This window comes from Symphalangus syndactylus, chromosome 24 (assembly GCF_028878055.3).
Source record: "Symphalangus syndactylus isolate Jambi chromosome 24, NHGRI_mSymSyn1-v2.1_pri, whole genome shotgun sequence".
Lineage (NCBI taxonomy): Eukaryota > Metazoa > Chordata > Mammalia > Primates > Hylobatidae > Symphalangus > Symphalangus syndactylus.
In genome coordinates, this window is record NC_072446.2 from 23,682,507 (window position 1) to 23,698,976 (window position 16,470).

At 47.3% G+C, this 16,470-nt stretch overlaps 1 protein-coding gene across 1 annotated transcript in view; it reads left to right on the top strand.

The window, feature by feature from the left end:
• The first annotated feature begins 16,092 nt into the window (after positions 1-16,092).
• The window catches only part of PREX1 (phosphatidylinositol-3,4,5-trisphosphate dependent Rac exchange factor 1), a 204,021-nt gene continuing 203,643 nt past the window's right edge, over positions 16,093-16,470 (top strand). Inside the window, exon 1 of the mRNA XM_055266151.2 lies at positions 16,093-16,463. Within this exon, the coding sequence (XP_055122126.1) occupies positions 16,245-16,463 (219 nt within the window). The 5' untranslated portion in view covers positions 16,093-16,244. The remainder of the gene's footprint in view (positions 16,464-16,470) is intronic.

Sequence of the window (16,470 nt, forward strand, 5' to 3'; positions counted from 1 at the left end):
TGCAATCTCCACCTCCTGGGTTCACGCCATTCTCCTGCCTCAGCCTCTCCGAGTAGCTGGGACTACAGGCGCCCGCCATCACACCCGGCTAATTTTTTGTATTTTTAGTAGAGACGGGGTTTCACCGTGGTCTCGATCTCCTGACCTCGTGATCTGCCCGCCTTGGCCTCCCAAAGTGCTGAGATTACAAGCGTGAGCCACTGCGCCTGGCCCGACTTGACAGCTTTTGTTGTTGCTGCTGAAATCATTAGCCCCCTGTCAACAGCACCCAGACCTTGCAGGTCTGCAGGCCAGAGATATACAAGCAATGATGCATTAAAAAAAAAATCTCCAACAGGAGCTGTGACTCATACACATTTCTGCTGGGACAAATAAAAATACTGGGAATGAAAGATGGATTAGTCACTGGAACAGTTTGCTGTTAAGAACTGAAACCCCCACAGTTGCCCTTGTTCCTCATTAACTTCTGAAATTCAGAAACTAAGCCCCTAAATGGATGCCCACCAGGGATGTGGGATAAAGCCAGGTAGGGTGGGCGGGGGATTAGTTGTGAAGAAGGTAGTCTCCATGCAACAGCTGAAGGACAAAGAATGATACTCTGTACTCCGCTGGTTCTGTGGCACAGGTTGTCTACAGCCAGCTGCTGTTCTGATTGGTCTCTGCCTGGGTTGTTCATTGAGACCACCTCTAAATTAAGGCCATTCATTCATTCATTCATTCATTTATTCATTCAATCAGTCTATTTCAGGCAAGGTAATGTGTTACGCCACGTGTGAGGACCCCTCTGTGTGGATGAGAACAAGAGTTTACCAAGTAGCTAAGACGAGGAAACATGGCATAAATGTCTACATAGAGATTTAGAGAAAGGAGATGGCTCTTTTTTATCTAGCTCAGGGATTAACAAGTTATGTCTTGTGGGCCATTGTTTTTATAAATAAAGTTTTATTGGAACACAGCCACGCCCATTCATTTATATTGTCTTTGGCTGCTTTATCGCTACAACAGCAGAATTGAGAAGTTGAGAAGATATTGTATGACTTGCAAAGCCAAAAATATTTACTGTCTGGCTCTCTACAGAAGAAGTTTGCCTTCCCCTGAATCTAGCATATAAAAAGGGATTTGCAGACCTGGTGAAGTGGCTCCCATCTGTAATCCAAGCCCTTGGGGAGGCTGAGGTGTGGAGGATCCCTTGAGGCCAGGAGTTTGGGACCAGCCTGGGCAACATAGTGAGACCCCATATCTGCAAAACATGAAATTAGCTGGGCGTGGTGGCATGTGCCTATAGTCCTAGCTACTCAGGAGGCTAAGGCTTGAGCCTAGGAGTTCGAGACCAGTCTGGGCAACATAGTGAGACCCCCACCTGCACAATTTTTTTTTTTCTTAATCAGCTACTAGCTACTTGGGAAGCTGCGGTGTGAGGATCATTTGAGCCCACGAGTTTGAGGTCTCAGTGAGCCAGGATCATGCCACTGTACTCCAGCCTGAGCTATAGTGTGAGACCCTGTCTCTAAATAAATAAATACATAAATAAAGGGATTTGCAATTGTAAGCAACAGAACTCTCTCTAATTTTATTAACAGCTATGGGAGCTCACAGAATCTCAAGGATGCTTAGAAGGCCAGCCTTAAAGGCTGTGCCAAAAACAATGCCCAAAGCACTCTGTGGGGTTGATTTAGCAATGACCCCTTGGTAGCCCCATTGAGTCTGCCCACCCCAAGCAGCCATGCTGACTTTGGGTAGCTGAATATGTACATCTCTGCTGTCACTGCCCCACACACCTGAATGTCTCTGCCATTGCTTTGGTCAGGTAAACAAACCCCATGGCGCAGGCATTCCATTTCTGTTAGATAACCTGAAAATGCTTGCTCACAGATGCATATGGAAATATGTATGAGGAGGTTCATCATGGCATTGCTTCAAGGAGTTTGGAGCAACAGTGTCTAGCACTAGGAAATGGATAAATAGAATATGCTTTTTTTTTTTTTTTTTTTTTTTTTGGTTAAGGTTAATACTTGCTGTTAGGCTGGGCGCGGTGGCTCACGCTTGTAATCCCAGCACTTTGGGAGGCCGAGGCGGGCGGATCATGAGGTCAGGAGATCGAGACCACGGTGAAACCCCGTCTCTACTAAAAATACAAAAAAATTAGCCGGGCGTGGTGGCGGGCACCTGTAGTCCCAGCTACTTGGAGAGGTTGAGGCAGGAGAATGGCGTGAACCCGGGAGGCGGAGCTTGCAGTGAGCCGAGATTGCGCCACTGCACTCCAGCCTGGGCGACAGAGCGAGACTCCGTCTCAAAAAAAAAAAAAAAATACTTGCCGTTGTGGTGAGGCACAGTGGCTCACACCTGTAATCCTAGCACTTTGGGAGGCTAAGGCAGGAGGATCACCTGAGCCCAGGAAATTGAGACCAGCATAGGGAACATAGTGAAATCCTGTCCTTACAAAAATTAGCCTGATGTGGTGGCAAGCGCCTGTAGTCTCAGTTACTTGGTAGGCTGAGGTGGGAAGATGGCTCGAGTCCGGGAGGTCAAGGCTGCAGTGAGCCATGATTGTGCCACTGCACTCCAGCCTGGGCAAAAGAGCGAGACTCTGTCTCAAACACAAACAAACAAACAAAAATAATTGCAATTGTAATAAAAAGGCCTTAAAGCATATAAAGCATCAAATGTAATGGAAGTTTTATGGCTCATAATAATCCAAGTTGACTGTTAGCGATCAGTAGTCTGGCTCTCCTCCAGGCAGACATTCAGACCTAGACTGAGAGTTACTCTGCCACTTTCAACTGTGGCTTCCAAGGTCACTGTGGGGGACATCATCCCTACCAGCTATAAGGGAAAGGTGCAAGGAGGAGGAGGTGTGGGAGAAATTTCATGGGCCAGCACTAGAGGTGATGATGCACATCTCACCTAACAGCATCCACGAGTTAAAACTCAGTTACAGGGCTCCACCCACCTGCAAGAGGCCTGGGAAATGTAGTTCGCAGCCTCGACCAGGTAGCACAAGCATGGACCAGGTAGCGCAAGCATGCAATGGAACACTGAGCATGGAGTTGTATCTACAAAGAGCAACAAAGCAGGATCTCAGAAACAGGATGTTGAGTGAAAAAGGTAACATAGTATGAAATGCGTAACTCTGTACCATTTACATAAACATTTGAAAACACACATAAAACACTATGTCTTTATCTCTGTGTATATTTTCTACTATGCCTGTTTGAATACCCATAGATCCAAACAAATGTATGGCAGATGGATCTAAAGAACAAGCTTTAAATATATCTGAGTGGGTGTCTGTGGGGGAGAGGGAAATGGGAGGAGTCGGAGACGGGTGACAGAGGCAAAAATAAGAAGTGAAAATAAAACAAAACCTAGGCCATAATCTAATGCAGTTGACAGTCAAATGGCCCAAGGAGTGTGATCAACTGATTCTGTGCATCTGGGGTCCAAATCAAAAGAGGGGGAAAAGCAGTGTAGTAAAGAATTAAAGCCATATACATCCATGGCCGAAAATTGGGGAAATGTGAAAAAAGTATAAAGAAAACAAACACCCATAATTATTCCACTCCCCAGATACAACTACTCTTGTTATTTTAAAATATATTTCCTTGCTGTTTTTTTTTTTTTTTTCTGAGACAGAGTCATGATTTTGGCTCACTGCAACCTCCACCTCCTGGTTTCAAGCGATTCTCATGCCTCAGCCTCCCAAGTAGCTGGGATTACAGGCGCCTTCCACCACACCTGGCTAATTTTTGTATTTTTAGTAGAGATGGGGTTTCGCCATGTTGGCCAGGATGGTTTCAAACTCGACTTCAAGTGATCCGCCAGCCTCTACCTCCCAAAGTTCTAGGATTACAGGCGTGAGGCTCTGTGCCTGGCCCCTTGCTGTGATTTTCCTATGAATATGTAATACATGTTGACAATATTGGGATCACAGTCTGCATATCATTTATTTATTTATTGGAGTACATGTTTAATTATCACATAATTTATTTTCTGCTCTTTTCCTCCCCATTTATCTATGTATCATGAGCATTTTTTTCTATTCTATTAAATATTCTTTGACATCAGATTTTTCAATGGCTAAGTAATTTTCCAAATTGGGGACATACTATATTTAACTATTTACTTACTTGTGAGAATTTAGATTCTTTCAAATATAGGGCTATTATAAATGATGCTGCAATGCACATCTTTGTGCATCAAAGTTTGTGTGAGTGTGTGATTCTTTTCTGTAGTTTAGATGAACAGAATGGGAATAACTTGGTTAAAGGCTGTAAATGTAGGTGTATATATATTTATTTTTAAGGTTTTTGATGCATCTTTAAATTAGGAAACAGAGAACACATAGGGAAAAGTGCATAAGACATCAATATAAAACCTAACAAATGATTCCAGAGTGAATCCCTGTGAAGTCACCATGTGGGTTAAGAAATAGAACGTTTCCAGCCCCGCTCAAGCCTTTGTGCGGCTCATCTGAATCCTGGACACCTCCTAACCGGAGAGGAAACCGCTGCCTGGCTTCTTTTCTTTGCAGCTTTGCCATGCAGTGCTATATTCACACTGCATCCTCTGAGCACTGTAGTTCAATACTGCCTGCTTTTGAGCTCTGTATAAATGGAATCATACATACATCATATATAATACTTTTTTGTATCTGGCTTCGTTGGCTCAATATCATGTTTCTAAAATTCATTCATGTTATTGCATGGAGTTGTAAGTAGTTCTTTCTCTGCCACCACTCTTTTATTTTTTTTTCAATTTTTCAATTTCTTTCTCTCTCTCTCTCTTTCATTAAACTTTTATTTTAGGTTCAGGGGTACCTGTGCAGGTTTGTTATACAGGTAAACTTGTGTCACAGGGGTGTGTTGTGCAGACAATTTTATCACCCAGATACTAAGCCTAGTACCCAATAGTTATTTTTTCTTTTTTTTTTTTTTTGTGACGGAAGAAAAACGTTTATTAGAATATTGAAGCCAATATTATTAGGGTAATCAGTTTTCAGCATATACCGTGTTGTACAGTTATGAGAATTTCTCCTTCTTAAGTATTAGACATGAACTACTCAAACAGAGAAGATGACCAGCTGGATTGACGCTAAGTTGTCTGATCTTGAAAAGACAGTTGACAACAGTTATAAAGATAATTATTGCTAGTGTAATGTACAGTGGCCATGAGTTTAGGTGATGAGTTCTTCTATTTATTTTTTATAAATTCTGCTTGGGTTTCTTATAAATAACTCCAGTAGGCATTCATGTGTTTTTCCTCTTCCCATGTTTCACCAGGTAAGGTGCTAGCACACTTGTGACTATTGCTGGAAGAGGAGAACAGACACTCCTGTGGGGATGCTTTACTCTCTTTTCTGGTAGGAAGGCTGAGTAACATCTAGGGCTCGATTATTTTCTTCATGTATTTCAAATGCTGTCAGTTATAGCACTAAATTGTGAAAATCAGCCTTCTGGCATTCACATTATTCCGGTATGAACTTTGAGGAGTTGAGTGACATCTTCCTACTTAACTTGCACATTAATTCTCAATTACCCCTCCCTAAATAACAGTATCTCACTAGGAGAGAAGAAACAGGGTATATGTGGTTTCCACTGTTAATGGATTACTGTTCTTCCCTGGCTCTTCCGACAATAACAAGTTGTTTCTTTAATCATTTCTTAAAACCGAAAATGTATAAAAGATTAAATATTTATGTACAATGGGTTGTTCTGCTGTAGAATTAAGATGAGGGAATTTCAGATGAGGAAAATACCCTTTTGAAATGTTGGTTTTGTACGTGTACTGTTTTGCAATCCCAAAGATAATTCATGACTCCTTAAATTTGCCTTGGCTTATAGCTTAACATAGGGAAAATATTGCCAGCATTTGCAGTCATTCTGTGCATGCTGCTTTAGGCAAGAGATGTATATTTGTCGAGAGGAAATATTGCTACTTCCTGCACTTCCACCCTCTGCAGCCAGCACCATCCCTACTGTTGCCATTAATTGGAGCTGTCCTTAAGATGGTCACCATATTCTTATTCAGGCTGTCGTCATTTTCCCCAGAGATGGTTTGTTTAACGAATGATAGGCTCTGTGCCTGGGGATGTTAGCAGACTCTGGGGTTTGTACAGTGATGCCTTCTCCCTGGCCCAGAGCTGAATATTCACCTAGAATTAAAGTTGGATTTGATATAACAAATTTCTTTCTATACAGGTTTTAGATAAGAGAGAGAGTAATAATGTCAAGGATAGCCTATGTGGGCAGAAATTGGTAGTCATGCTTTTCAATGTCAGCTGTAGAGCCAACTCTGATTATCTAGCCATTGATCATACAAATTCATAGAAACATTAGTATAGTCAGTAATTTTATCTTCTTGCCAAATTGTTCACAACATCTAAATGTAATGTGATGTGATGAAGATGAGTAGTACAGAGAGACCAAAGTCATTTGGGAGAATTAGGAATGATGACAATTTTTTTTAACAACTTACCTCTAGTAGGGTTACTGGGATGAGCCAACTCAGCTTCCTTCCCATGGATAGGAAGGGACTCTGTATATTATTCAGGTTTATTGGCACGAAGATACTTATTTTAAGTTCCTTGAGAACCCATGATGGACAGTTTACAGAATGCTTAAACCTGTGCAGGTTTGTTATACAGGTAAACTTGTGTCACAGGGGTGTGTTGTGCAGACAATTTTATCACCCAGATACTAAGCCTAGTACCCAATAGTTATTTTTTCTACTCTTTTCCCTCCTCCCAATCTTCACCCTCAAGTAGGCCCTAGTGTCTGTTGTTCCCCTCTGTGTCCATGTGTTCTCATCATTTAGCTCCCGCTTATAAGTAAGAATATGAGGTATTTGGTTTTCTGTTCCTGCTTTAGATTGCTAAGGATAATGGCCTACAGCTCCGTCCATGTTCCTGCCAAGGACATGATCTTGTTATTTTTTATGGCTTCATGGTATTCATGGTGTATATGTGCCACATTGTCTTTATCCAGTCTGCCACTGATGGGCGTTCAGGTTGATTCCATGTCCTTGCTATTGTGAACAGTGCTGCAATGAACATACATGTGCATGTGTCTTTATGGTAGAACTATTTATATTCCTTTGGGTAGTATCAAGTAATGGCATTGCTGGGTCTAACGGTAGTTCTGTTTTTAGGTCTTTGAGGAATCGCCACACTGCTTCCCACAGTGGTTGAACTAATTTACACTCTCACCAGCAGTGTATAAGCATTCCCTTTTCTTCGCAACCTCAGGGCATCTGTGATTCTTTTGCCTTTTTAGTAATAGTCATTCTGATTAGTGTGAGATGATATCTCATTGGCCACTACTTCTCTTTGGTTTTCTCTGAATCTATGTAAAGTTTTTTTCCTCTGCTTCAGTTTCACATTTCTGAAAGATTAAGGTTAGATGGTGGGGGAAGGAACTCCTTTTCACTTTTTCTAACAGTTTGAGGTCTGTAAGATCTTCTTATGTCACTGTGTCCCTCAGAGAGCTGGCAGAGCGAGGTTCTTTTTTTGGAGGCAGAGTCTCACTCTGTTGCCCAGGTGGAGTACAGTGGTGCGATCTCGCTCCACCTCCTGGGTTCAAGCGATTTTCCTGCCTTGGCCTCCAGAGTAGTGGGGATTACAAGCATGTGCCACCACTACCTACTAATTTTTGTATTTTTAGTACAGATGGAGTATTGTCAGGTTGACCAGGCTGGTCTCGTACTCCTGACCTCAAGTGATCTGCCCACCTTGGCCTCCCAAAGTGCTAGGATTACAGGCGTGAGCCACTGCGCCCAGCCAGAGTGGGGTTCTTAATGTCCTCATTTAACAAACTAAGAAATTGGGGCTCAGGGCTCTGGAGGAGATGATAGAGCCATGGTCGTGTCACTGCACTCCAGACTTTGCCCTCTGCCTATTTCACGAGGGAAAATGAGATCACAGGAGAGTCCATTGCCATGTCTAGTCTTAAAGGAGTCAGGGAACACCTGTGAACAGTTGGAACTGTCCCTCACCCCTGTTCCAGCCTCCGTTCACTGGCTGCCCCATTCTGAATGCTGGTGTGGCCCAGAGCTCTGTCCTTGTCCTGTTCTCCATCCACATACCCTCCCTGGGTGATCTCGCCCAGACCCAAGGCTTTAACTATCACTTATATCCTGACAATGGCTACATTTCTATCTCCAGCCTGACCTCTCCCTGGAACCTCAGGATTGTGGATGTGACTGCCCACTCAACATCTGACTTGGGTATTTAATTTGACATTGAACATGGCCAAAACCAAACGCTCCATCTTCTCCACCAAAGCAGCGCCCCACCGACCCCTGCTATCTTTCCCATTGTGGTTGATGCCAACTCCAAAAATCATAGATTATAGGCATGAGCCACTAATAAGAGTCGAGTCGTGTTTAACTCTCTATTTCACTCTATTTCACCCCTAGTTCCTCTGCAAATCCTGCTGGCTCCATCTTTAGAGCATATCCAGAATCAACTGTTTCTCTCCATCTCCTCTGGTATCACCCTGGCCCAAGTCATCAATGTCTCTTGCCTGGACTAGTGCAGTATCCTCCTCACAGGTCTTACTACTTCTGACCTCACTCCCCTCTTAGTTTACTTCCCATAGAGCTGTGAGAGGGATCCTATCAGAACCTAAGTTAGGTCATAGCTCTCCTCTGTTTAGCTCCCAGTTCATCCAAAGAAAAAGCCAAAGTCCTGTGGTCAACTCTATGGCTCATGCATCTGGTTTTCCTCTCCTTTCCAGATGCATCTCAACTACCCTTCCCCCTTGCTGTTCCTTGAACAAGTGGACACACTCCTATCTCCAAGCCTTTGCACTTGCTGTTCCTCCTGCCTGGAACATAGGTGGGGCTCACTCCCTCACTTCTTTCGGTTCTTTGCTTAAATGTCACCTTCTCAGGGAGGCCTTCTCTCACCCCCTCCAGGTATGTGCTGGCCCCAGTGCTCCCTGTTGTTTAATCCATTTTTTTTTCTCCATAACTCTTACCACGATCTGGCAGACTCTGTCAACTTATTGGGGGTCTTTATTTATTGTCTCTTCTGTCCCTAGAACGTAGGCAACAGGAGGACACAGAGTTTTGCTTTGTTCACTATTCTAGTCCCAGTACCTAGAACAGTCCCAGGCATTCACGGTGAGGTTTCTCTCAACCCGGAGTCCAAAACATATACTGGAGATATTGATTCATTCAACGATTATTTACATGTGCCTGGTGCTGTTTCAGCGCAAGGAAACAAGATTCCCACAGCCCACCTGCAACACCTGGGCAGTGGCTTGGCATGGCTTGGCAAAGAATCACACAGCCATCTGGGTGGCAAGGTCTGGCCAGTAGGGTGGGAGCAGAAGTGATGTATAAAACTTCCAGCTCAGGGATAGGCACAGTGGCTCACGCCTGTAATCCCAGCACTTTGGGAGGCCGAGGCTGGTATCACCTGAGGTCAGGAGTTTGAGACCAGCCTGGCCAACATGGTGAAACCCCATCTCTACTAAAAAGACAAAAATTACCCAGGCGTGGTGGCAGGTGCCTGTAATCCAACAGTGCCTGGCACAGAGTGAGCACTCAAAAAATGGGTGTGGTGCCTCACACCTGTAATCCCAGCACTTTGGGAAGCTGAGGTGGGAGGACTGCCTGAGGCCAGGAGTTCAAGACCAGCCTGGGCAACATAGTGGGATCCCCATCTCTACAAAAAAATAAAATTAGCCAGTTCTGGTGGCGTATGCCTGGGGTCTCAGCTACTTAGGAGGCGGAGATGGGAGGAGTGTTTGAGCCTGGAAGGTCAAGGCTGCAGTGAGCCGTGATTGCGCCACTGCACTCTAGCCTGGGTGACAGAGTGAGACCCTGTCTCAAAAAAAAAAAAAAAAAAAAAAAAAAGCCTAAACTTTCCCCCTTCTCAACAAAGCCTCCAGGAAGGAATTTGCCCTGGAAATTTGGAAGGCAGGCGGCGGCTTAAATGGCATTTGGAGAGGGTGTGGCTGTTTGTGTTTCTGCTGGCTATAGAGGAAACCGTCAGCTTTCAGTAAAAGTTACCACTGGGGTTGCCAGGTGTCTGGATTTGGACTGGGCAGCTTTATTTTCGAGCTTTCAGTTCTGGGAAAAAAAAATAACCCAGACATATAAAAGTGTGTCCAGTATGTCTGTTGAAACCATCTGGCATTCCTGGCTGCAAAATTTCAAGGTATTTCCTCCAGGTCGATCTCTGGCCTTGACAAAATTGCAGAATTTACCTTCTATGTATCAATCTCTTTCTGAACCCTTTTCTCAACTTTTACTCCCAATCCAGCCTTCACGTTATAAACCTTAGGTCTCTGCTCCATTAGGAAAGCAATAGGGTGAAGATCAGCACCCTTCTGAGGCATTTGTATTTTAAAAGTAGCAAGAAGTCAGGTCAATGCTTATTTGAAAGGAGAGGGTGGGCCAGGCGCGGTGCTCATGCCTATAATCCCAGCACTTTGGGAGGCCGAGGCGGGTGGATCACCTGAGATCAGGAGTTTGAGACCAGCCTGGCCAACATGGTGAAATCTTGTCTCTACTAAAAACACAAAAATTAGCCGGGTGTGGTGGCAGGCACCTGTAATCCCAGCTACTTGGGAGGCTGAGGCAGGAGAATCACTTGAACCCAGGAGGCAGAGGTTGCAGTGAGCTGAGATCGGGGTATTGCATTCCAGCCTGGGCAACAGAACGAGACTCCAACTGAAAAAAAAAAAAAAAGAAAGAAAGAAAGAAAGAAAGAAAGAAAGAAAAGATAGGGTGACCATAAGGTCCAAAATGGGATGTTATACATTTTATTATCTTTTAATACAAGAAGTCTAGAGGCAGGGTGGTTCCGTGGTTGGTTAATTCAGGATCTCAGTGACATCAAAGATCCAGATTCTTTCCATCTGTCATTTTGCACCTTCAGTTAGTCAGAAGTGTCCTCTCTCAGGGTCTCAAGATGGCTGCCATAGCTCCAGACATCATGGCTTCATCGACACTTACAACAGCAAACACCCATCCAAAGATCAGGCAGCATACTATGCACTTTGGATCTATTAAATATTTTAATCTGCACAACAACCCTGTGAGGTAGAAGCTCTTACTGACCCCATTTTACAGATACGGATATTGAAGCCCAGAGAGGTTAAGTCACTTACACAAAGTGACACAATTAGGAAGCAGTAGGACTGGGATTTGAAGCTGAGAAGCTGGTTTCTGGTGCCACAACAATGTCCAAAGGCTGGAGAAGAAGTCGTGCGTGTCGGTAGCAGAGTGGGATTGGAACTGAGGGTCCTAGATGTTTTCCTTTCTGCTTCCTCAAAGCAGTGTCTCCAGTGCCTCCTGGCACAAGTATGATTCGGCAAAGCTGTGGAGCCCTGACTTAATCTGATACCTATTATGCTTGAATCAGACCTTGAACCAGAGCCCCCTGGAGAATGTGCTTCCAACAGCAAGGCTTCCCTTGGAGACATTTTGACTTGGGCAGCTGAGGGTAGCTCAACTATTAGGAAGACGATTATATTTTGGTCGGAAGAAGTGAACCCTGGGCTGTGTGTCCAGCATTGGTTTGGGTTGTCCAGCTGCTCTAATTCCAAGGGTGGAGAGGCCTCCCTCTTCTTCTCAGAATGAGGAACAGCCTGGCTCTGGGCTGCTGGTCTGACTTTTTGAGAACTCATTTGCATTTGGGAAATGATGGCACCCTCGGGCAGTGCAGTAACTCACTTCTCAATTGGCTCATTCAACTTTGGATGGGAAAAAAAATCACTTGTTGTTTTTCCTTGCTTTAACTTAATTAGTTTTCCTTTTAAACAGAGCTTGGGAAGGGGGCTTTCAAATCCTCAGCCTGCAGAAGCTGACAGGGGCTTGTCGGGGAATAAACTGATGTTTCCAAGCAGCAGGATCTTCTCCCCCGCAACTGTGAAACTTATGCAACAGAAACGAAATGGTATTTCCCACTATTTGCGAACTACATGGCAACGGAAACTCTAAAATTGTCCCTGCAACAGAGAATTTCCCTATCATTATCATCACTTTTTTTTTTCTTCCCCCTGAACTGCAAGTTTTTTTTTTTTTTTTTTTTTTTTCCTTCTTCCTCCCCGTTCTTTTTGAGAACCTTACCCAGCTGCCGGCTGTTTCAGGCCCTGCCCTGACATATACATGAGACAGATGGGCTCCCCACTAGATATTCCGGATGGGTGATGGGGAAGAAGGGAACAGAGGTCAAAGTTGAAATGGGGATAGGAAGAGATCTACTCCAGCCTGACTGCTTAGTCATGTTTGGTTTAGGGAGTTGTCTGTGCCAGGATTAGCTGGGAGGCAGCCAGGTTTTGAAGAGAGGGAGTCCCCACTGATCCCGCCAAGGCTGAGGCCCCTGGCTGAATCATGACACCGGGGTAGTGACCTGAAGCAGAGTCCTGGAGGAGCCACCAACCAATGGTGCTTCCCCAGGCCCATCCCTTGCAGGCCCTAGAGAAGCTGAAAGGACCTTGTCTATTTATTGTCCTTCTCTCCCTGCCCTTGACTGGACACACCAGGAGGCCAGGGACCTTATCTGTTCTGTTCACTGCTGTATCCCTGCCTGGAGCATAGGAGGCCCTCAGTATATACTAGTTGAATGAATGAGAGCAGGAACTTGTCTTCATCCTCGCCTGTCCCCCTTGCTGGAATAAAGCCGGCACCACAAGGGCCTCAACTGTTAGGGTGCTCAGTGCTGCAGCCTCAGGACCCCGCCCAATGCCCACTGTGTAGTAGATGCTTGTGGCCGACACTTTTAGATGCCCACCCATGCTAGCTCCTCTTCTCTCTTGACAACAGATCCCCAAGTTGTCTGGGCAGCCTTGTGCCAGGGGACGAAGCAGGTCTTTTCTAAGTTGATGGTGGCAATCTATGCCCTTGGTCAGGGACTTTTCAAGGGTGACCATGGATTCTAGTGCTGACCTGCTGGGAGCTTAAGTTTATTCCCCCAAAGAGAGAAGCACAAAGGAGATAGAGTCTTCTTCGTACTTTTCTTTCCTTCATTGGAGGTGTGTGAGGAAGCAATATTGCTGTTTCAGCAGCCATTTTGTGCCTCTGAGGCCATTAAGCTTGGGATAAAAAGCCACCATGCTGAGGATAGGAGGGTCAAAGGTGCCATGATCCTTGATGACATCATGAAGTCCTACACCAGCCTCAGGAACCAACTGCCTCTGGATCTCTTGCTAAATAAATAATGTCCTTATGCTTTAAGCCATCAATAGCCCAGTTTTCTTCTCCTTGCAGCCAAATGCATCCTATTAGATTCAGCACTCAATCCACGCATTGTAAAAGACCTCACTTATTGAGCACTTACTGTGTGCTCTAAGCACTCTCCATGTATGCACTCAGGAACCTTGCAACGACTTTATGATGTAGGTACTGGTGTTATTCTTAGTTCACAGATGAGGAAAGCAAGGCACGGAGAGCTTAAGTACGTTACTAAACGCTGTATTATCTTTTAGTGTCATCATTACCACTGGGGATGGGGATGGAAGGGGAAAAAGATCCCAGCAGAATCTGAGGAAGTAACGATGTATAAAACATTGGGGTGGGCCGGAGATGGGACCCATCCACAACGTGGAAATGTTTTTTGGCAGTGTGGGCCAATTCTTGGGTGAAATGTGGGATTTGTGTGGAAACTTGAGGCTAACCTTCCTTGGTCATGGGCTGAGAAGGGAACTAACATTTGTTGAGCATCTACTCTGTGCCAGCTATGTGTGTCAGGTACTTTACATCAATGGTTCTCAGCAGGGGGCAATTCTGTCCCCAGGGATATCTGGCAATGTCTGGAGACACTTTTTCTGTTTATTTTTGAGGCAAGGCTTACTCTGTTGTCCAGGTTGGAGTGCAGTGGTGCGATCACAGCTTACTTGCAGCCCCGACCTCCTGGACTCCAGCAAGCTTCCCACCTCAGCCCAGTAGCTGGTACTACAGGTGTGTGCCATCATGCCCAGCTAATTTTTAAAATTTCTTTGTAGAGACAGGGTCTCGCTATGTTGCTCAGGCTGGTCTCGAACTTCTGGGATCAAACAATCCTTCCACTTGGACCTCCTAAAATGCTGGGATTAGAGGCCGGAGCCACTGTGCCCAGCCTGGAGACAGTTTTGATTTTCAGATTGGGGAGGGAGTGCTACTGGCATCTACTGGGTAGGGGATGTGGCTCAATGTCCTGAAATGCACAGGACACGCCCCTCCCCCAACAAAGAGTTATGTGACTCCAAATGTCAATAGTCCCAAGGTTGAGAAAGTCTGTATTGCATAGAATTTGCTCTCACAAAGACTCCCCTTTTACAGATTAGACGACTGAGGCCCAGAGAAATAACATGTCTTGGCCAAGGTTACCCTGCCAGTTGGATTTGGACTGGGATACAAATGCAAGCCCGCTTCATTCCATGGTCCATTATGTTCCTACTATGTTCTCCCCTCGTGGTAGACAGAATTAATTTAAAGATGAGGAAACGGAGGCTCAGAGAGGTACCCTGAGCAGTTTAAAGTCACAAAGCAGAGCTACTCCAGAGGCCTTTATTAGGAATAAAAATATAAATAAAAAACCAGCTACCTTTGGACACAATTGACTCCACTACCCAAGCGTGACAGGCTCACCTACCTCATGTCCTTTACTCCCTGCCCAGGGGAATTTCACTCAGCCCGAGGCCCAGATCAAATGCTACCTTGCCCATGATCCCAAAGAAAGAAGTCAGAGAGGGCAGAAGCCACCCCATTCTCTCCCTGTGTCCTTAGGCACTTACAGTATTGAGAGGCCAATGGGAGAAGAATCCTAGGCTTTTGGAACAGGGATAAATAAGCAATGTTTCTGTCCATAAAATGACTATAGTCTAGAGGCGGATACTATGTGAATCACTTTATCCCCTGCAGAGACGATACAATCTCTGGTCTGGAAACACGGGTGATTAGGGATTGTATGGGCCATTCGAGAGTGGGGCCAGGCGTGTGCCGTTCACACATGCAATAATAGTAAGAATAAACATTTACAGAGAACTTTCCAGGTGTTGGGCGCCGTGCTAAGTACTTCCCATGGAACCCCGGGCAGGACCTTGGAGCTAGGTACCATGATCGCTCCCGTTATACTGATGAAAACACTGAGGATCTTAAGGCAAGGAAACCAGCCCAAGGCCACCCGGCCAGCAAGTGGGGAGCTAGGATTTGAACCTGAGCAGCTGACTCTAGGCCCCAGAGCTTCCTCCCCTCTCCATACCTTCCGATAAGCGGGTGATGATCAACATCGCCCAGAGCAACCTGACAAGAAGCTGGGTTTCCCAAGGCCTTATCCCAGGGGGTGGGTGGATGGAAGGGGGAGCAGGCAGAGTACTTGCCACTTGATCAGTAACTCAAGAGCGGGTAATAATTTCTTCTGGGAAAGGTGGAAAGGGCAGGGTCAGGGGGCAAAGAAGTTCAGAAAGAAAAGGAAGGAAGGAAAGAGAGAGATGGGAAAGGGAACGGGAAAGAGAAAAGTGAGGGCGAGCGCGCGCCACGCATATTCCTTCCCAAGGTCGTGGCAGCGCCGAGGCACCGCGAGGGCCCGGCGTTCCCGGGAGGGGCCGTCACTGCCCAGGGAGGGGCCGTCACTGCCAAAGCAGCGGCCGCCCCTGGCTTCCCGGGGCCGCGGGGGAGCGTGGCGGCGCTGGCTTGCCCCCGAGCGGCTCCGCCGCGAGCTTTCCCAGCCCGGTGTTTACTTGGCCCGAGCGGCGGCCGGACCTGCAAGCGGGAGCCTGCGCGCGGCGGGTGTCGCGTGTGCCGGGTGGGAGTGGCGTAGCCCGCGGTGGCAGCGGGTTGGGGGGCGCCACGCGTCCGGGCGCGGAGTTGGTACGCTCGGCTAGGCATGCGCGCGGCCTTGGACTCCCGGCTCCGCGTGGCCCTTCCGGAGGCTCCCGCCCGACCCCCGAGCTTCCGACGGAGGCGCCGAGCGCCGCGCCGCGTCCCCAGGGGCCCCGTGCACGCGCAGAGCGCCTCTGCGGCCGAGCGCGGCGTGGCACTTGGCAGACGGTCCCTGGCGCGGGGGCGGGAGGCCAGCCGTCTGGGAGCCCCAAGGGCCTCCCCCTCCCGCCCCTCGCCCTGCCCCAGCGCGCTGCCTCCGCCCCCGGCCCAGCCGCCCGGCCCCCAGTCCCGCCCGCCGCGCTGGGAGCCCGGCCCGCCGCTGAGCCTGGCCCGCCGGCGCGCCCCGTCCGGGATGGGGCGCCTGGACGCCTGAGCTGCCGCTCGGCGCGACCTCCGCGCGGGGGAAGGAGCCGGCGCCGCGCGGCCGCGCTAGAATGGAGGCGCCCAGCGGCAGCGAGCCCGGTGGCGACGGGGCCGGGGACTGCGCCCACCCAGACCCCCGGACCCCTGGGGCCGCGGCGCCCACCTCTGGCCCCGGCCCGTGCGCTGCCGCCCGGGAGTCCGAGCGCCAGCTGCGCCTCCGCCTCTGCGTCCTCAACGAGATCTTGGGCACCGAGAGGGACTACGTGGGTACCTTGCGCTTCTTGCAGTCGGTGAGTG